Here is a 17,196-nt window from a genome sequence, read left to right on the forward strand (position 1 = left end):
GGGGCCGGACCGGGCCGGGGCGGGGCGCTGCAGCCCGCGGAGCCTCCCGCCCGCGCGGGCTGGGGTCGCTCCGGCTCGGACTCCCCTCCTCGCCCGACGCGGCCATGGAGGACGAGCGGAAGGACGGAGCCTACGGTAGGAGCCGCCTCTGGCCCGCGATCGCCTCTGCTGAGTTGGGGGGCTTTGGGGGAGGGGGACATCGGAGATCTCAAACACCCGCGCTGCAGCTGGGGGCCCCCCTCCGGCTTCTCGGCCCAGCATTCCTCTCTGCGCCGACCCCACGCCCCCCTGCTCCCGCCGGGTCGCCCTGCGTCCCCTCTCCCGGGAGCCCCCGCACCCCCTCCGGCTGATGGGCCAGGACGCACGGCGCATGCTCCACCCGGGGAGGTCCCGTTATCTGGGCGGCTCAGATGCCAGGCGGGGGAGGGGAGGCTTGGCGACCGGGGCTCGGAAAAGGGACAGGGCCCTGACTTCCCCAAATCCCCCTCCTCTTCTGGTCGCCTTAGTCCGCTTCTTTCTGCTGCCCACACCCCCCTGGAAGTAGCCATCTCGGGCTTCTGGCCAGATGGGGAAACTGAGGCTAGCCTGGGCAGACCGAATGCTGGGGTGGAAGGCCATCGGTTCTTGCTAGCGGCCTGGAAGGACAGAAAGAAGGGCGCCCTCGGTGAGGTCGCTGTAAGGAAGAGGAAACCATTGAGAAACTTTCCTGGCCGTGTACAAGGGGCTGGGGGGTGCCCGCTACCGTTTCGCAAAGTCCCTGCGACGCGGACCCCCCCTCCCCGGGTGGGTGGCCTTCGCCTCCGGGCCCTGAGGTTGGGGCCAAAATGAGGCCCCTCCCTACCCACGCCCTGCAGTGCCGCCTTTCCCAGGGTTCCCACGGAGGGGGGTTGCCATCCTCAGTTTCTCCTTTCTCTTCTCCATTTTGGGTCCCAGGGCTGAGCTGGGCACATGTCCCACGCAGCTCTCCCCTGGGGCAAAGGGGCGCTGCTGCCCCTCCTTGTGTGACAGGAACTTCCTGGAAACTGTGAGACAGAGGCTTTGGGGAAGGGGCAGGAAACCACTCAAAATAATCAAGAAAAACAAGCTGACTGGAGATGTACCTCCCTCCCCACTGCCTCCACAGTGGCCTCAGCAGGTTGTAGAGACAAACAGATGGGGGAGGCTGGGACCCTCCCTGCCCAGCCCAGCCAAGAGGGAAACACAGGGACCTGGCCACCACCCAGCCACTCCCCTCCCTGCCAGCCAATGTCCTGAGGGGCCTCCTTGCTCTTGGGTTTGGCTCAAACCCCAGACCCTGTATCTGTGGGTGCTGTGCGTCCCTTGGGTGTGGCTGGCTGTCTCTGAACTGGGAATCTCAGATTGGAGCCCTGGTCAGGCCCTGCCTGCCTGTGGGCAGCACCTGAGGGACCTTTGATGTCTTTAAGGAGCTGGGGTGGGGGATGGCAGTCAGAGTGGACAAGGATGTGATTCATCAAGCCTTGAATTTGGCCAAAGGGAACCAGCCATAGATGGGCCTGAGCAAACCTCCCAGGCCCTGCCAGACCCGCACTCCAGACAGGGGACCTCTATGCCCAACGGAGGTTACGCTGGGCGCCGGGAGCCCATTCCATCAACAAGTATTTTTTGAGCATCTTACAGGCACGGTCTAGACACTGAGAACACAGCAGTGAACAAAGCAGAAAAATTCTTGAATAAATGTATGATTTTAGGTTGTTGTTAAGTGTTGTGGAGCAGAGAACAGGACAGCATGTGTGTGGGAGAATCATCTAGGATTATTTTAGGTGACCCAGGGCTGGAGTTTGAGCCAATAGCCATGGGAAGATTTGGGAGAAGTGTGTTCTAGGCAGAAGGAACAGCAAATAAACCAGCCAGTTGCTTAATTATTTTTCTCTATGACGCCCAAGGAAGCCTGAGGTGGAGACTGCAGCTATGTCTTGCAAGCCAGGCCATCACCTCCTCCAGGGCCCCCCCCCCCTTGACTCCTTGAAGTGGGGGATCTCACGTAGTTTGTAAATAATAGTTCATTCTCATCAGAACCAAAAACCTGGAGCCCTCAGGCTGCCCCATGAAGTCACTGCCAGGAAATGAGGGGCTTTCCTTTGGGAACAGTGTCGCAAGGGTTGCTCACAGATCCCAGTGCTCACAGGGGCACGCCTGGGTGGCTCAGTGGGTTAAGCGTCCAACTTCGGCTCAGGTCATGATCTCACGGTTTATGGGTTCGAGCCCTGCATCAGAGCTCTGTGCCGTCCGCTCGGAGCCTGGAGCCTCCTTCGGATTCTCTGTCTCTGTTGCTCTCTGCCCCTCCCCCACTTGCACGCTGTCCGTCTCTCTCTCAAAAATAAATAAACATTAAAGAACATTAAAAAACCATATCCCTGGGGCGCCTGGGTGGCACAGTCGGTTAAGCGTCCGACTTCAGCCAGGTCACGATCTCGCGGCCCGTGAGTTCGAGCCCCGCGTCAGGCTCTGGGCTGATGGCTCAGAGCCTGGAGCCTGTTTCCCATTCTGTGTCTCCCTCTCTCTCTGCCCCTCCCCCGTTCATGCTCTGTCTCTCTCTGTCCCAAAAATAAATAAACGTTGAAAAAAAATTAAAAAAAAAAAAACAAAAAAACAAAAAAAAAACATATCCCAGCCCTCACACAGCCCTTGTATCCCAATGCCTTCCCATCCATCAGCTTTCATGACCTCAGGGGGTGAAGTCAGACAGACTCAGGTTCAAATCCTGATTCTGACACTTAGGAGCTGTGTCACCATGGGAGAGTTGGCGACCTCTCTGAGACTCTATCCTTGTCTGCAGGTCTAGGCAGACCATACTCACTGCTGGGCAGCATTTTGCACAGTGGCTGGTAGGCTCTCTACATGCCAAGAGGCCTCTGGGGCCCATAATGTCAGAGACATGGATTTTCCAGAGCTGATGGAAAAGCAGCCCTCTCTGTCTAGGCATAGACTTGGCGGGACTGGGCAGGGCAGGAAGCTCCCTCCTCTGCAGACACCATATTTAGATGATATGAGGAAACTGGGAAATGGCTCCTGGCCCTGACGGATGACATCAATGGGTACTGCCATCCTTCCCACCCACCCAGGCATGAGCATGGAAAAAGATTCTAGAACTTAAAACAATACACTCTGATAGGGGGCGGGGGGAAGGTGGGAAAAAAGTAATGGTGCTTGTGTAAAAAGCAGATTCCAGGGGCACCTGGGTGACTCAGTCAGTTAAGCATCTGACTTCGGCTCAGGTCATGATCTCATGGTTCATGAGTTCCAGCCCCGCGTTGGGCTCTCTGCTGTCAGTGCGGAGCCTGCTTCAGATCCATTCTCTCTCTCTCTCTCTCTCTGCCCCTCCCCCATTCTCTCTCTCTCTAAAATAAATAAACATTTAAAAAAACAACAACAGGGGCGCCTGGGTGGCGCAGTCGGTTAAGCGTCCGACTTCAGCCAGGTCACGATCTTGCGGTCCGGGAGTTCGAGCCCCGCGTCGGGCTCTGGGCTGATGGCTCGGAGCCTGGAGCCTGTTTCGGATTCTGTGCCTCCCTCTCTCTCTGCCCCTCCCCCGCTCATGCTCTGTCTCTCTCTCTCTCTCTCTCTCTCTCTGTCAAAAATAAATAAACATTAAAATATATTGTTGGGAGAGGACATTTGCTTGTTCATTGAACGTTTATTTTTTTTCCAAAAGGGGTGATACATTCACATGCTTCAAAATCCAAAAGATACAAAGACTGTGTGGCTTTATCATGAAGGGTCTCCCGTGCGCTCTGTCTCTCAGCATGACACAACCTTCTTGGCAAAGTGCGTCAATGTTCCAGCATCTAGTGCTTTGTTCCAAATGGAGTCTAGGCCTTAGAACCTCGCATGCAATTATATACATATTCCTTACCTAGTGGCTGTTTTTTCCCCCTTTTGCAAAAATGTCAGCAAATCCCTAGTGTGCGAACTCTGAGGCAAGATTGTGTGTGTTCAGTTTGAAGGTGGATCCGCAGTGCCTGGCACATAGTAGGTACTCAACAGCTATTTACCGAATGAAAGGGTGTTTGTTTCACCTGTTGCTTTTTTTTTTTTTTTTTCCGAAGTTTATTTATTTTGAGAGAGAATGTGCGAGGGCAAGCAGGGGAGTGGCAGAAGGAGAGGGAGAGGGAGAATCCCAAGCAGGCTCCGCACAGTCAGTGCAGAGCCCAATAATGGGCTCAAACACACCAGCTGTGAGATCATGACTTGAGCCAAAACCAAGAGTTGGGAACTCCACCGACTGAGCCACTCAGGGGCCCCTCACATGTTGCTTTTTGTTTGTTTGTTTGTCGCTTTTTGTTTCTTTGTGTAATGTATCTTGGAGACATCGCTCATGTCCATGCCTGGAAAGCTTCCTCGGTGTTTTTCTGACAGTTGCATAAAGTAATGTATGTGTGGATGGAATAGTTTATATTTACCCAATCTTATATTTAACCAATCAAGAGGAATATTAAAAAAAATTTTTTTTAACGTTTATTTTTGAGGGAGAGAGAGGCACACACAGAGTGTGAGCGGTAGAGAGTCAGAGAGGGAGGGAGACACAGAATCTGAAGCAGGCTCCAGGCTCCGAACTATCAGCACAGAGCCCGATGCGGGACTCGAACTCATGAATGGTGAGATCAGACCCAAGCCGAAGTCGGAAGCTTAACCGACTGAGCCACCCAGGCGTCCCTCTGGAAGAATATTTGAGACTTTGTATTGAAGCAGACAGTTCATACGTAAAAGGAAACAAATCCTAAATGCATCAGGCTCCAGAAGTTTTCACATGGTGAACACACCCATGGAATCAGTGCCCAGATCTGGAGGGAAAAAAAAAAAAAATTCCCAGCACCCCACAAGCCCCTCATGCCTAAGGAGGGCCAATCCGTATTATTATTTTAATCTTTTGTGGTAAAAAAAAAAAAAAAAGAAAAAGAAAAAAAAACATAAAAAAAACCTAAAATTTACCATCTTACTCATTTTTATTTGTATGTTTCAATAGTGTTAAGTATATTCACATTGTTGTGCTGTGGCCTGTTTTTGTAAGGCCAATGGACTAAGAATGGCTCCATTGTTTGTAAATTGTTGTTAAAAAAAAAAAAAAAAGGAGCGCCTCTGTGGCTCAGTCAGTTGGGCCTCGGACTCTTGATTTCCGCTCAGGTCACAAATCTCAGATCGATCCCTGCGTCCAGTTCCTGCCTCATGATGACAGCACAGAGCCTATTCAGGATCCATCCTCTCTCTCTCTCTCTCTCTCTCTCAAAAAATAAATAAATAAATTTAAATTAAAAAATAAAAAGGAATATGCGACAGACATGATATGTGAAACCCAAAGCTTCAAATCTTAACTATCTCCCCTTTAACAGAAGAAAATTTGCACATCTCCAGTAAGGACCTTCCCATTACCCCAGAAAGTTCTCTTATGCTCCGTCCCAGTCAATCCCCAAAGGGAAAGTTGTTTTTAAATAGGATTTAATTTTTTTTTTTAACATTTATTTATTTTTGAGAGACAGAGAGACAGAGCACGAGAGGGGGAGGAACAGAAAGAAAGAGAGACACGGAATCTAAGCAGGCTCCAGGCTCCGAGCGGTCAGCACAGAGCCTGACACGGGGCTTGAACTCACCGACTGCGGGATCATGACCTGAGCCGAAGTTGGACACTTAGCCGAGTGAGCCGCCCAGGCGCCCCCCTAATTTTAAATAGGATTTTAGTCTCTTACATAATAAAATAAATCTATTCTCATGGGGGCAGAGGGGAGGGGCTAAATAAAAATAAGCCCTCAACCACACAGAATATTTTAGTCTTCCTAGTGAAAGAGCCCTTTACATACCCTCGACTAATTGCCTTCATCGCAGAGGTAGCAGAAGCTTTTGCACAAGCTTAGCCTGTTTCTGTGTGTGTATGTGGCATCTCTACGGTATTTTTTTAAGGCTCCTCTGGCCGGCTTAATGAAAAATGGTCCTGTTCCCAGGGTGAGATACTCTGTTGTCCTGTAAACAGCTGAAGTAGATCTAACCTCCTTATGTTAGCATGTGAAATAGCAAAGTAGGAAAGAATATGTGTAGCAAAACAGGGCGTGGGGGGATAAACAGCTACAAATTTGCTTCTGCATGTGTACTTAGACTGTCTGGAAGGAGGAAAGGGAAACCAGGGAGAGGAAGTTTGGGCTCTGGGCCAAGGGTGAGAGGGAGAGTGATTCTTCTCAGTCTGAAGGGTTGTTTCTGGTTGCGGCGTTTTTACCTCGATCAGCACACCGTTTACTTAATATCAACGAAGTCACTTTTTGGGCAGGTGCGGTGCGGCAGCAGGTGCTGCCGTGGCGGAGCGGACATGCTAAGAGAGGGGGAAACAGGCGAGATGCTGAGATAAACGAGGGAAATTCTTGGAATGTCAGAGATGGGCTCAGGAGAAAAATCATGCAGGGAAGAGGAGTGGGAGTAATCTCTAGGGCCTTGAGGTGGAGTTAAAAATTTTAAGACCATCCTAAGGTGATCAGAGGCAGGAAGGAGGGAGCTGTGAAGAATGTTTCAGGGAGAGGGCGTGGCCTGTGCTCAGGGTACAGGGTCTGTGGGCCGCGGAGAGGACTCGGGCTTTTGTTCTGAGAGGGGTGGGAGCCATTGAGAATTCTGAGCAGAAGAGGGAACCGGCCTGAGTCGGGTGCCCACAGGCACCCTCCGGCCCCTGTGAGGCGCAATGGCAGAAGCCAGACCAGGACAGAGGCGACAGCACTTATCCGGAGGCATGAATCACCTGGTACCAAGGTGCTAAGTAAATGAGCACATCTACAGAAGAGCTAAGCACAGAGTTCTGACTCTGCCAGGTCCCGGAATCCAGCCTCGCCTCTGCTCCAGTCCGGCCGCCTTCTTCCTAGCCCTTTAGCACCTGCACCTTTTGTGTCCCTGAACCTTTCATATACCTGAACCTCAGTGTTTCCATCCATAAAATGGGGTTAACAACAGCATTGGCTCCTTCTTGGGGCTGTCTTCAGGGTTCAGTGAACTGATGCCGGTTCAGCCCTTAGCCGAGCGCTTGGTCCATGGTAAATGCTCAGTCTGTGGGGGTTATTCACAGGGCATAGAGTTCAAGGGCATGGTTGTCAGGGGCAGAGTTCAAATCCCAGCTCCAACTGGCTGTGTGATTTGGGGCAAGTCAGGAAGCATCCGCGTGCCTTGGTTTCTGTATTGAGTCCTGTACACTGAGAGCCTTGCGAGGATGGCATGAGCTTATAGAAATAAATGTCTGGTTTGATGCCCAGCACAGGCCCAGCACACAGTAGGTGCTCTGTTGTTTTTTTTTTTTTTTTTTTTTTTTTTTTTGCTCTTAGCATTGTGTCCAGGACTGTGACTCTCACCTTTTGTATTCAGACTCTTTCTTCCCCAAACTCTTGGTCAACGGGACTCATCTGGGTGGCTGGGATCCCACTGCCCAGGCAGGCACAGATTTCTGGGAAGGCTGAGTGAGCCAGCCTGGCTGTGTGGGTGAGGCCCTGGGCTGCTGCGGGCCTTGGGGACTTGGCCAATTATCTGGAAGCCACAGGGGCTGGGTGGCACTTGATGTCCTGGCTCCAGCATTGTGACTGGGCAGCCTGTATCAGTTTCCTTATCTCCTACACCCACTGCACCGGCTGGGAAGGCCTCTGTGCCCAGCAAGCCCAGGACCCAAGGGTCCCCCACCCAGCCTGGTCTATTGGCCCAGCTTTTCCACACCTTCCCCCCATACTGTTACATCTTTAGTTCTGCCTCTGTCCGTATCTGCCACAGAAAAGGCCCGGGTTGGAGCCAGAGGGGCCTTGGTTTGATTCACATAGCTCTATCCCTCACCAGCTGTGCGGTCTGAGCCTCATTTGGCCCTCTCTATCAAATGGGACCATGCTCCTAGTTAGTGTTTGTTGAACCCCAGACTTTGCTAAGTGCTTTTTGAGCACTGAATCCTGACAACACCCACGAAGCAAATACAGCTATCAATTCCATTCTCCGGGCAGGAAAATGGCAGCCTGGAGAGGGAAAGGGCTTGTCCATTCACCCAGCCCTTTTGTGGGCAATAATACCACTCCTGATTGTTACAAAGAGAGCACATGAAACCTGCTGGCACAGAACCCGGCTCAACACTTGCTGGTTCATGGCCTAGAGACCAAGGGGCGGCAAACTTTTTCTACAGAGAGGCCAGAGAGTAAGTATTATCAGCTCTGCGGGCCACGTATAGTCTATCTCGCGAACCCAGCTCTGCCGTTGTGGCCCGAGAGCAAGTCACAAACAACGTGAACAGGAACGAACATAGCTACGTACCAAGAAAACTTGACTTACAGCCACTGACATTTCAATTTCACGTAATTTTCACATGACAAAATAGTCTTCCTCTTTGCACGTTTTCCAGCCATTAGCCATTTACAAATGTAAAGACCAGGGGCACCTGGGTGGCTCAGTCGGTTGAGCATCCGACTTTTGGTTTCGGCTGTCATGGTCTCACCGTCTGTGGGTTCGAGCCCCCTAGTCGGTCTCTGCACTGGCAGCACAGAGCCTGCTTGGGATTCTCTCTCTGCCTCTCTCTGCCTCTGCCTCCTCTCAAAATAAATAAATAAAACTTAAAAAGAAAAAAAAAGACCATTCTTTGTTCTAGATCATGTGAGAACCGGCAGTGGGTGATTTCTTCCACCCTGCCCCCTCACCCCACCCCCGCCCCATGACAGTTTGTCAACCCCTGGCCTAGATGGTTACACACTGTGATCGGCAGAATCATGGTTCCCCCCACCCCCACCCCCGCAAACATACCCACATCCTAATTCCTGGAACCTGTGACTATGTTAGCTTACAGGCCAAAAGGGAATTAGCAGATGAGATTAAATTTAGGTTTTTTTTTTTTTCCATTTTTTAATGTTTATTTTGTTTTGAGAGAGAGAGATAGTGCGACTGGGAGGGGGCAGAGAGAGAGGGAGACACAGAATCCGAAGCAAGCTCCCGGCTCCGAGCTGTCAGCACAGAGCCCGACGCGGGGTTCAAACTCATGAACCGTGAGATCATGACCTGAGCTGAAGTCGGATGCTTAATTGACTGAGCTACCCAGGCACCCCGAAATTTGGGATCTTATGATGGAGGGATTATCCTGGATTATCCAGGTGGACCCAAGGACAAGGGAGGACCCCTATAAAGGCAAGAAGGAGGCAGTAACAAGTCAGAGAGGGAGATGTGGTGGACGTGGGCTTGACGGGTGTGTTGGCTTTGAGGATGGAGAAGGGGCCATAGGCCAAGGAATGTGGGGGCGCTGGCAGCCTCTAGAAGCTGGAACAGGTAAGGAAACAGATTCTCCCACAGAACCAGCCGAAAGAACACAGCCCTGCCAGTGCCTTGATTTTAGCCTAGGGAGATGCTCTTGGGATGTCTGACCTCTAGAACTGTAAGATAATGCATTTGTGCCGTTTTAAGCCACCCATTCGGTGGCACTTTGATACAGCAGGCACAGGAAATTCATACAGGTCCTAACTCATGAGCTGGGCAGCCCCCCCGGCTCTACTGCTCACCACAGGTATGTCATTTCTCTCGGGGCCTCAGTTTCCGCATCTTTCAAGCGGAGGTCACGATGGGCTCAATCTCACAAAGCTGTTGTAAGGATGAACTGAGGGAAAAGCATGCACCGTGTTGGAAAAGCGCCTGGCACATGGTGAAGCGGTCAGTAAAATGGAGGCATTGGGGCATTTGCACTGTTATCGTCTCGCAGGATTGTTGCAAAGATTCAGCGAGTTCTCATCCTGCAGGGTTTGGATCAGGCTCGATGATCAGAATCCAGGAGTATTTGGGGCACCTGGGTGGCTCAGTGGGTTAAGCATCTGACTTGAGCTCAGGTCATGATCTCTCAGTTCATCAGTTCCAGCCCTGTGTTGGGACTGTCAGCTGTCAGCACAGAACCCACTTCAGATCCTCTGTTCCCCTCTCTCTCTGCCTCTCCCCCACCTGCTCTCTCTCTCTCTCTCTCTCTCTCTCTCTCTCACTCACTCTCTCTCTCAAAATAAATAAATAAACTTAAAAAAAAAAAAAAGGAATCCAGGAGTATTCAACTTGCCCCTCCCCCTATTCCCACCTGCTAAAGTTAATGAGAGCTAATGGAACCGTAACATGCTCACATCAAGCTTCCCTCCTGTATTTCTCAAGAACCAACAAGGCCAGGCCCTAGGCCAAGCCAATGCCAGGCACCGCTGTGCATCTTTAGTTCCATCTTACAGAGATAACTCAAGTTCACACAGCAAGGTCATGGCCCTACTGTCTCATCCACAGCCACCAATTTCTCTGAGAGCTGAAACCTCTCTGTGTGTCTTCCCCTGCCCAGCCTGGCCAGGTTATGCTCCCGCTCAGACACTCTCAGTGGCTCCCACTCACCCATCGGACCTGGAGTAAGGATCTCCTACTGGTTGGTAGATGACTGGGCCAGCCACTTCTCCTCCTTGGGCCTTGGTTTTCTCCACTGTAAAATGGGTTGATGATAGGACTTCCACTATAATGAGGACAGAGCTCGAGTCAGAAAGACACTCCGTAGTCAGCACCACCCACTCTTATATGGTTCCTTCCACTCTGCCAGTCTGGCTGGCATTCAGCTAACATGGAGAAACTTCCAGCGCTCCCCTTATCCCTTCTCCACCCTTACCAGTCTCACCTTTTATCAGATGTAGAAATATGTTCCTGTGTTTTTCCCTTCATAACTTGTAATAGTTTTGAGGTGTTTTCTTTTTCTCTTTTAAGCACTTTTACTTATTTGAGTAATCTCTGCACCCAATGTGGGGCTCGAACTCATGACCCCGAGATCAAGAGCCACACGCCAGCCAGAGGCCCCAATAGTTTTGAGTCTTTATCTCTCTTGCATGATTAATCCATGTGGAATTTGTTTTGCTATGTGTTGGGAGTGGAGTTAACTTTTTTCTTCCGAATGCAATTGAGGCCACGACCTGACTTATCCTCTCCCTGCCCACTGAAAATTCCACATTTATCAAGTATTAAATTCTTGATGCATAAAATTCACAAATCAACTTAAAAATTTTTTAATGTTTATTCATTTTTGAGAGACAGAACATGAGCAGGGGAGGGGCAGAGAGAGAGGGCGACCCAGAATCTGAAGCAGGCTCCAGGCTCCGAGCTGTCAGCACAGAGCCCAACGCGGGGCTCACACTCACGAACCACGAGATCATGACCTGAGCTGAAGTTGGACACTCAACCAACTGAACCACCCAGGCGCCCCCGCAAGTTAACTTTTTAAATACTAGAAAACTCTAAGCTACATTTCTACTTTCAGTCTTAGCTACCTATATATGGTTTGTTCATTCAACAAACACTAACTGAGTGCCAGGTGCTACTTTGGGCCCTAGATACAGTTATGAACAGAACAGATATAAACCCCTGCCCTTGTGCTGTGAACAGCAAGGGAGCAGACAATAAACAAGCAATATGTAAATGTGCGACGTGCCAAGTAGTGATAAAAAACAAAATAAAACAGGGTGATGGGACAGAGGGAAAAGGGATGCTGTTTTGGATAGGATGGTCAGAGAAAGCCTCTCTGAGGAGGGGATGACTGAGCAGAGGCCTGCGTGAAGTAGAGCCACATGGACATCTCTGGGAAGAGATTTCTAGGTGGAGGGAACAGCCAGTGCAAAGGTCCTGAGATGAGACCATGCCTGGTGAGTTTGTGTATAGCTAGTGAGGCCAGGGAGGCTGAAACAAACAAGTGAAGGGGAGAGAACAAGGAGGCGGGGCTGAGCACAGAGGGCCTTTTAGATGATGGTGAAGAGTTGGGGTTTTCCTCCGAGTGAGGCAGGAGCCATGGAAGGTTCTGGACAGAGAGACAGACATACCCTGACTCAGATGTTCACAGACTCCTCTGGTTGCTATGGGCGGAACAGACAGGAGGGTGAGGGGAAGGCTGGGAGCTGGGAGAGTTGGGTGGAGATGCCTGCACTGGTGACAAGGGTGGGGGTAAGAAGTGGTTGGATTCTGAAGATTCTGATGGCAGAGCTGGTGTGAAGGAAAGAGGCGTCCCAGGCTTCTGGTCTGAGCACTTGGGAAGATGAAGCTGCCCTTTCTGAGCCGGGGCTGGTCGGGGACCATCAGGGGCTTGGGTGTGACTATGCTGAGTGTGAGACGCCCGTGAGACCCCCAAGAGACAGGTGTCACAGGGGTGTGCAGTTCAGGGGACCGACATTTGGGAATCATCAGGGTGGAGCTGGTGGTTGAAGTCCTGAGTCTGCAGGAGTGTCCCCAAGGGACCTAGCATAGCTGGGAAGAGGCTGGAGCCTTTTTTTGTCCACTGCTTGGACTGGGTGGGTGGGACCAGCCAGCCTTGGGGTTGGCAGGAACCACAGGAACCACAGCATTTCTCTGGGAGGCCTGGTCACCCAAGGGCATGGCTTGGAGCCTTGAACCTCTCCTGTTTGCTGAAGCCTGTGGGCCAGGGGTCAGGTGGGGCTTCCACAGCTGGAGGCCCCTGGGGGGAAGGTACATTCCTTTAGGGACAAGCTGAGTTAGTGACCAGAGCCCTGCCAGGGAATGCTTGGCTCTGAGGTAGCAGCTACAATTATCGAGCACCAACTGAATATGACCACACTATATAACCCCATTGCTGACTGTATGCCTCATACTGAATGTGTGTTCCTGCTAATCTACTGCACCAAACGTATAATCCACTATACTGTAAAGTGTACAGCTGGCCTCAAAGAGAGCTCTTGGGCAGGGCGGGGGGGGGGGGGGGGGGAGTACAGAGAGAACAGGCACATGACTGAGGGAGTATACAGTTGGCTTGGGGAGTGGATGGTTGGTGTGGGGGTGTATAATATAGCCAGCTGACTGTACACCCCATACTGGCTGCACAACCCTTTGCTGACTATATTCCTTGCACCAGCTGTATACCCCCACCCCTGCTGTGTACCCCACACTGATCAAATACCCCCATGGCAACTGTATACCTCTTTGTTGGCTGTATGCTTCCACACCAACTGTATAACGCCAGGCTGTATGCCCCCTACTGGCGGTCCCTCCATACCTACTGTATACCTCCACATCAGTTAAACACCCTTACGCTAACTGTAGAACGTCCATGCCAACTGTATACCTCCTGGTATCCTGTGATTGGTCTTTGACCGGTTTTGGTCTTATACTTTCAGCCCCAATTCACAGTTGAGGCTGCTCAGGGCAGGCAAGATACTGGCTGAACTGCCCTGCGGCTTGGACGGGGCAGAAGGAACATTTGAATCTCGGGCCATGAGGTTAGAAGGGGAGCTTCACAAAAACAGACGCACAAGACTGGGCTCCCATTTGCTATTGTATATACTCAGCGCCCAGCCCTGGGCCTGCACCCAGTAGGCGCTGAATAAATACTTGTTCTACCGAACACTGGCTTCAGGATTCACAGTCGGGATGTGTGCTGGGATGGTGAGCTCAGGTGTATAGCCCTGGGGGCCACAAAGGGCAGTGCCAGGCAGGGATGTGGCATCTGGGCTGCAGGTCCCATTTTGCCAGTCTTCAGAAGACCCGCGATATGGATTTTTATATGGAGTTTCCCAAACGTTTAACTGTTGGCATTTCTTTCTTTTTTTTTTTTCTTTTTTTATGCAGACCAAAATAAAAACTGGTTTGAGAATTTTCAGCTCAAATACTCTATATTTGGGAGTTTGGGTGCAGCCATCTGCCTGCTTTGCGGCGCGTATCTCGAGTTACCTCCCTACGCCTCAGTTTCCGTACCTGGAGAATGGGGCAATCTCAGGCGCCCTTCCAGGGTTGAGAGGTGTTCCAGGCGGCGGCGTCCGGTTGGGACGCGGGGGGCGCGCCGAGGCCGCTGGGTGAAGCCAGAGTCCCCCGGGTGGAGGCTGGGCAGGAGGGGGAGCGGCGGGGGGGGGGGGGGGGGGGGGCAAAATCGGGGGGGGCGGGTGAGTGGCGGGAGCAGCTGCGGCCCCGCCCGGGCCTCTCCCCCCCTCCCTCCGTCCGTCGGCCAGTCCGTCCCGAGGCAACTGCTCCGCTAGGGCCGGTCAGACCGGTTTGGGCCGCCCCGCCTGGCTCTCTGCTGGGAGGAGCCGCCGCCAGTGGGTCCATCGGTCCCGCCTTCGGGACGCCCGCGCGTCCGGACCCAGTGCCGAGGGGGCTCGGAGCAGGCGGGCGGCGCCGGTGCTGGGCGCCCGCGGGGATGGGGGGCGAGCGGCCGCATTACTACGGGAAGCACGGTAGGCAGCGCCCCTCTTGCGCACCCGGGCCTGGCCTGTTGGAGGGGGCAGCGGGAGGACCCCGCGGGGAGCAAGAGTGGGGAGCAGACGTGCCGATCTCTGCCTGTAGCGCCTCATGCTCACGTGCCTGCACCCCTCGCCCTGTTCCTGCCCGGAAGCTGCCTCTCAGAGGTCCCTCCAGCCCCCCTCACCTGAAGAGCCTGTCTTCGTAGCCCCCTCCCCGGTACTCCTGCCGGAACCTTCTCCAGATCCCACCTTGGACCCTCCTCTCCCTACCTGGCTCCCAACCCCCTAGTCCAGCGCCCTCCCCAATGGGTAGCCTCCAGGGGATAACTCGGGGCTGTTCTCGGTGGGCTGGGCGACTGCTCCCCCTGCCTTGGCCTGCCGGCACTGGGGGCTCGGGCGTGGTCGCCTGGAAGTGGGGTGAGGCAGAAAAAACTCGCTGGCTCTCTGGAAGTTACTCTTCCCTGGGCCAGAGGGTACCCCTAGGGGCTTCTCCGGGGGGGGGGGGCTCCCATCCCCTTCTTGGTCACCCTGCTCAATCTTCCTGATTTTCAGGAACACCACAGAAGTATGACCCTACCTTCAAAGGACCCATTTACCACAGGTAAGGGCTCTGGGTTCCGGGGAGGGGTGGGGTCTCTGCTGGAATTGCCTCTACCCATTTCTTTACTCCACCCCCCCCATCTGCTCTCCAACAAACTGGTGATAGATATTTGCAACTTGACAATTAAAGAACTAATTTCCTTAATATACAAGGAGTCTTTACAAATGCATTTTTAAGCTCAGGCAAAATACTGGAAGAGATAATTTCTAGAACAAGAAATACCATAGGCAGTGAAGTTATGGGAAGGTACTCAAACTCACTGATAGGTAAAGGAATGGATAAAACAATAACCAAATAGAATTTCGCCACCATGGATTAGCAAAGATGAAAAAGATTGGCACTTAGGCTGTTCTGAATCTAACCCGCACAGTGTCTTCTTGGAGGGAATTCGGAAATACGAATTTTTAAATGTGCAGCTCTAAGGGCGCCTGGGTGGCTCAGTCCGGCAAGGTTCCGACTTCCGCTCAGGTCATGATCTCACGGTCCGTGAGTTCGAGCCCAGCGTCAGGCTCTGTGCTGACAGCTGGGAGCCTGGAGCCTGCTTCCGATTCTGTGTCTCTCCATCTCTTGGCCCCTCCCCTGCTCATGCTCTGTGTCTCTCTGTCTCTCAATAATAAATAAATGTTAAAAAAAATTTTTTTTAATAAAAAAAAGTAATAATTGTGCAGCTCTTTGTTCCAAAGAGTAAAATTCTAGGGAAAAAAAATTCCCCATCAACCTTGTACACCTGGACAAAAAGGGATGATGTAGCTGCTTTTTTTTTTTTTTTTTAATTTTTTTTTTTCAACGTTTATTTTTTTGGGGACAGAGAGAGACAGAGCATGAACGGGGGAGGGGCAGAGAGAGAGGGAGGCACAGAATCGGAAACAGGCTCCAGGCTCCGAGCCATCAGCCCAGAGCCTGACGCGGGGCTCGAACTCACGGACCGCGAGATCGTGACCTGGCTGAAGTCGGACACTTAACCGACTGCGCCACACAGGCGCCCCTGTAGCTGCTTTTTTGAAAATGACAAGACCCAGCAATCTGAATGTGCATCTTTGGGAACTGGAACTAGTTGATAAGTTACAGTGGATCTTTGGGTCCTACTGTTCCACAACTGTTAAAACGTACAAAAACCCGTGTAAGTGGTGACGTGGATCACTGACAAAATATTAAGTGAAAAACAGCAAGACACAGGACAGTGGGTGTATCACAGTCACTTGAGTTAACAACAACAAAAAATGGTTTTTGAACATTTGTATCCAATAAATAACCCAAAAGACTCAGGAGAGGGGCACCTGGCTGGCTCAGTCAGAAGAGCATGTGATTCTCGATCTCAGGGTCTGGAGTTCCAGCCCCACGTTGGGCGTAAAGATTACTAAAAAAGTAAATAAATAAATTGAAAATAAGAAAAATCATTAACAAAGTTTACTTACAGGGAGAGGGGCTATGTGGGTGACTTATTTTTTCATTGCATGCATTCCTGCATAATTTAGTGTTTATTTATATTTGAGAGAGAGAGAGAGACAGAGACAGCGTGTGAGCGGGGGAGGGGCAGAGAGAGACAGAGACATCATTGGAAGCAGGCTCCAGGCTCTGAGCTGTCAGCACAGAGCCTGACCCGGGGCTGGGACTCATGAGCCATGAGATCATGACCTGAGCCGAAGTCAGACACTTAACCGACTGAGCCACCCAGGCGCCCCAAAATAGTTTACATTTTAAAAAACATTACTGCCAATTGCTATTAGAGGTGTGGGGACAAGGGCACTCTGAATCAGAAGAGAGCTGAACACTGTGGCCAACCGCTTCAAAAACAGTGTAGCATTAGGTATCAAAATGTAAGGGTGCCGGGCTGTCTGGGTAGAGCATGGGACTCCTGATTTTGGGATGTGAGTTCCAGCTCCTTGTTGGGCGTAGAGGTTGCTTTAAAAAAAAAAAAAAAAAAAAAAAAGGCGAAATGTACATGCTCTTTGGTACAGCATTCACACCAGTAAGGAATGCGTGGATGTGCGTTATGTGTTCCGGGCAGCATAGGTCCATGATACACAGTCCCCAAGGTTCCCACCCAGATGCTGTTCTTTGTTCCCCAGGGGCTGCACAGACATCATTTGCTGTGTGTTCCTCCTCCTGGCCATTGTGGGCTATGTGGCCGTAGGCATCATAGGTGAGTGGAGGAGGGCACAGGGTTGGGGTTCCAAGGTGGGGGGGCGGGCAAGCCACAGCCTCTAGGGCAGGAACGGGGATGATGCTCAGGGATGGCCGTGCCTCAGTGTCCCTGGATCCCTCCACAGCCTGGACCCATGGGGACCCTCGAAAGGTGATCTACCCCACCGATAGCCGAGGCGAGTTCTGCGGGCAGAAGGGAACAAAAAATGCGTGAGTCTGGTTCCTTGGGGCCTGGTGGGACTGGGGAGGCGTGGGCGGGAAGGCTTCGTGAGC

At 51.8% G+C, this 17,196-nt stretch overlaps 1 protein-coding gene and 1 long non-coding RNA gene across 4 annotated transcripts in view; one reads left to right on the top strand and one right to left on the bottom strand.

Annotated features, from left to right (window-relative positions):
• Positions 1 to 17,196, top strand: part of SLC44A2 (solute carrier family 44 member 2 (CTL2 blood group)) — a 27,089-nt gene continuing 9,893 nt past the window's right edge. Inside the window, exons 1-4 of one of the 3 annotated variants that reach the window (XM_040449885.1) lie at positions 1 to 135; positions 14,730 to 14,778; positions 16,848 to 16,921; positions 17,049 to 17,133. In XM_040449885.1, coding sequence (XP_040305819.1) covers positions 105 to 135; positions 14,730 to 14,778; positions 16,848 to 16,921; positions 17,049 to 17,133 — 239 coding nt within the window. In that variant the 5' untranslated portion in view covers positions 1 to 104. Of the gene's footprint in view, positions 136 to 14,013; positions 14,172 to 14,729; positions 14,779 to 16,847; positions 16,922 to 17,048; positions 17,134 to 17,196 lie in introns of those variants that run through there. The other 2 variants (XM_040449884.1, XM_040449886.1) reach the window with 2 other exon arrangements.
• LOC121013986 (uncharacterized) lies at positions 524 to 925 on the bottom strand. Its single transcript, XR_005783009.1, has 2 exons — positions 842 to 925; positions 524 to 635 (listed from the first exon to the last, which is right to left on the bottom strand). It is a non-coding gene; the product is annotated as an uncharacterized LOC121013986 (long non-coding RNA).

The sequence above is a fragment of the Herpailurus yagouaroundi genome, unplaced genomic scaffold, assembly GCF_014898765.1.
Source record: "Herpailurus yagouaroundi ecotype Mexico unplaced genomic scaffold, PumYag 200, whole genome shotgun sequence".
Taxonomy (NCBI): domain Eukaryota; kingdom Metazoa; phylum Chordata; class Mammalia; order Carnivora; family Felidae; genus Herpailurus; species Herpailurus yagouaroundi.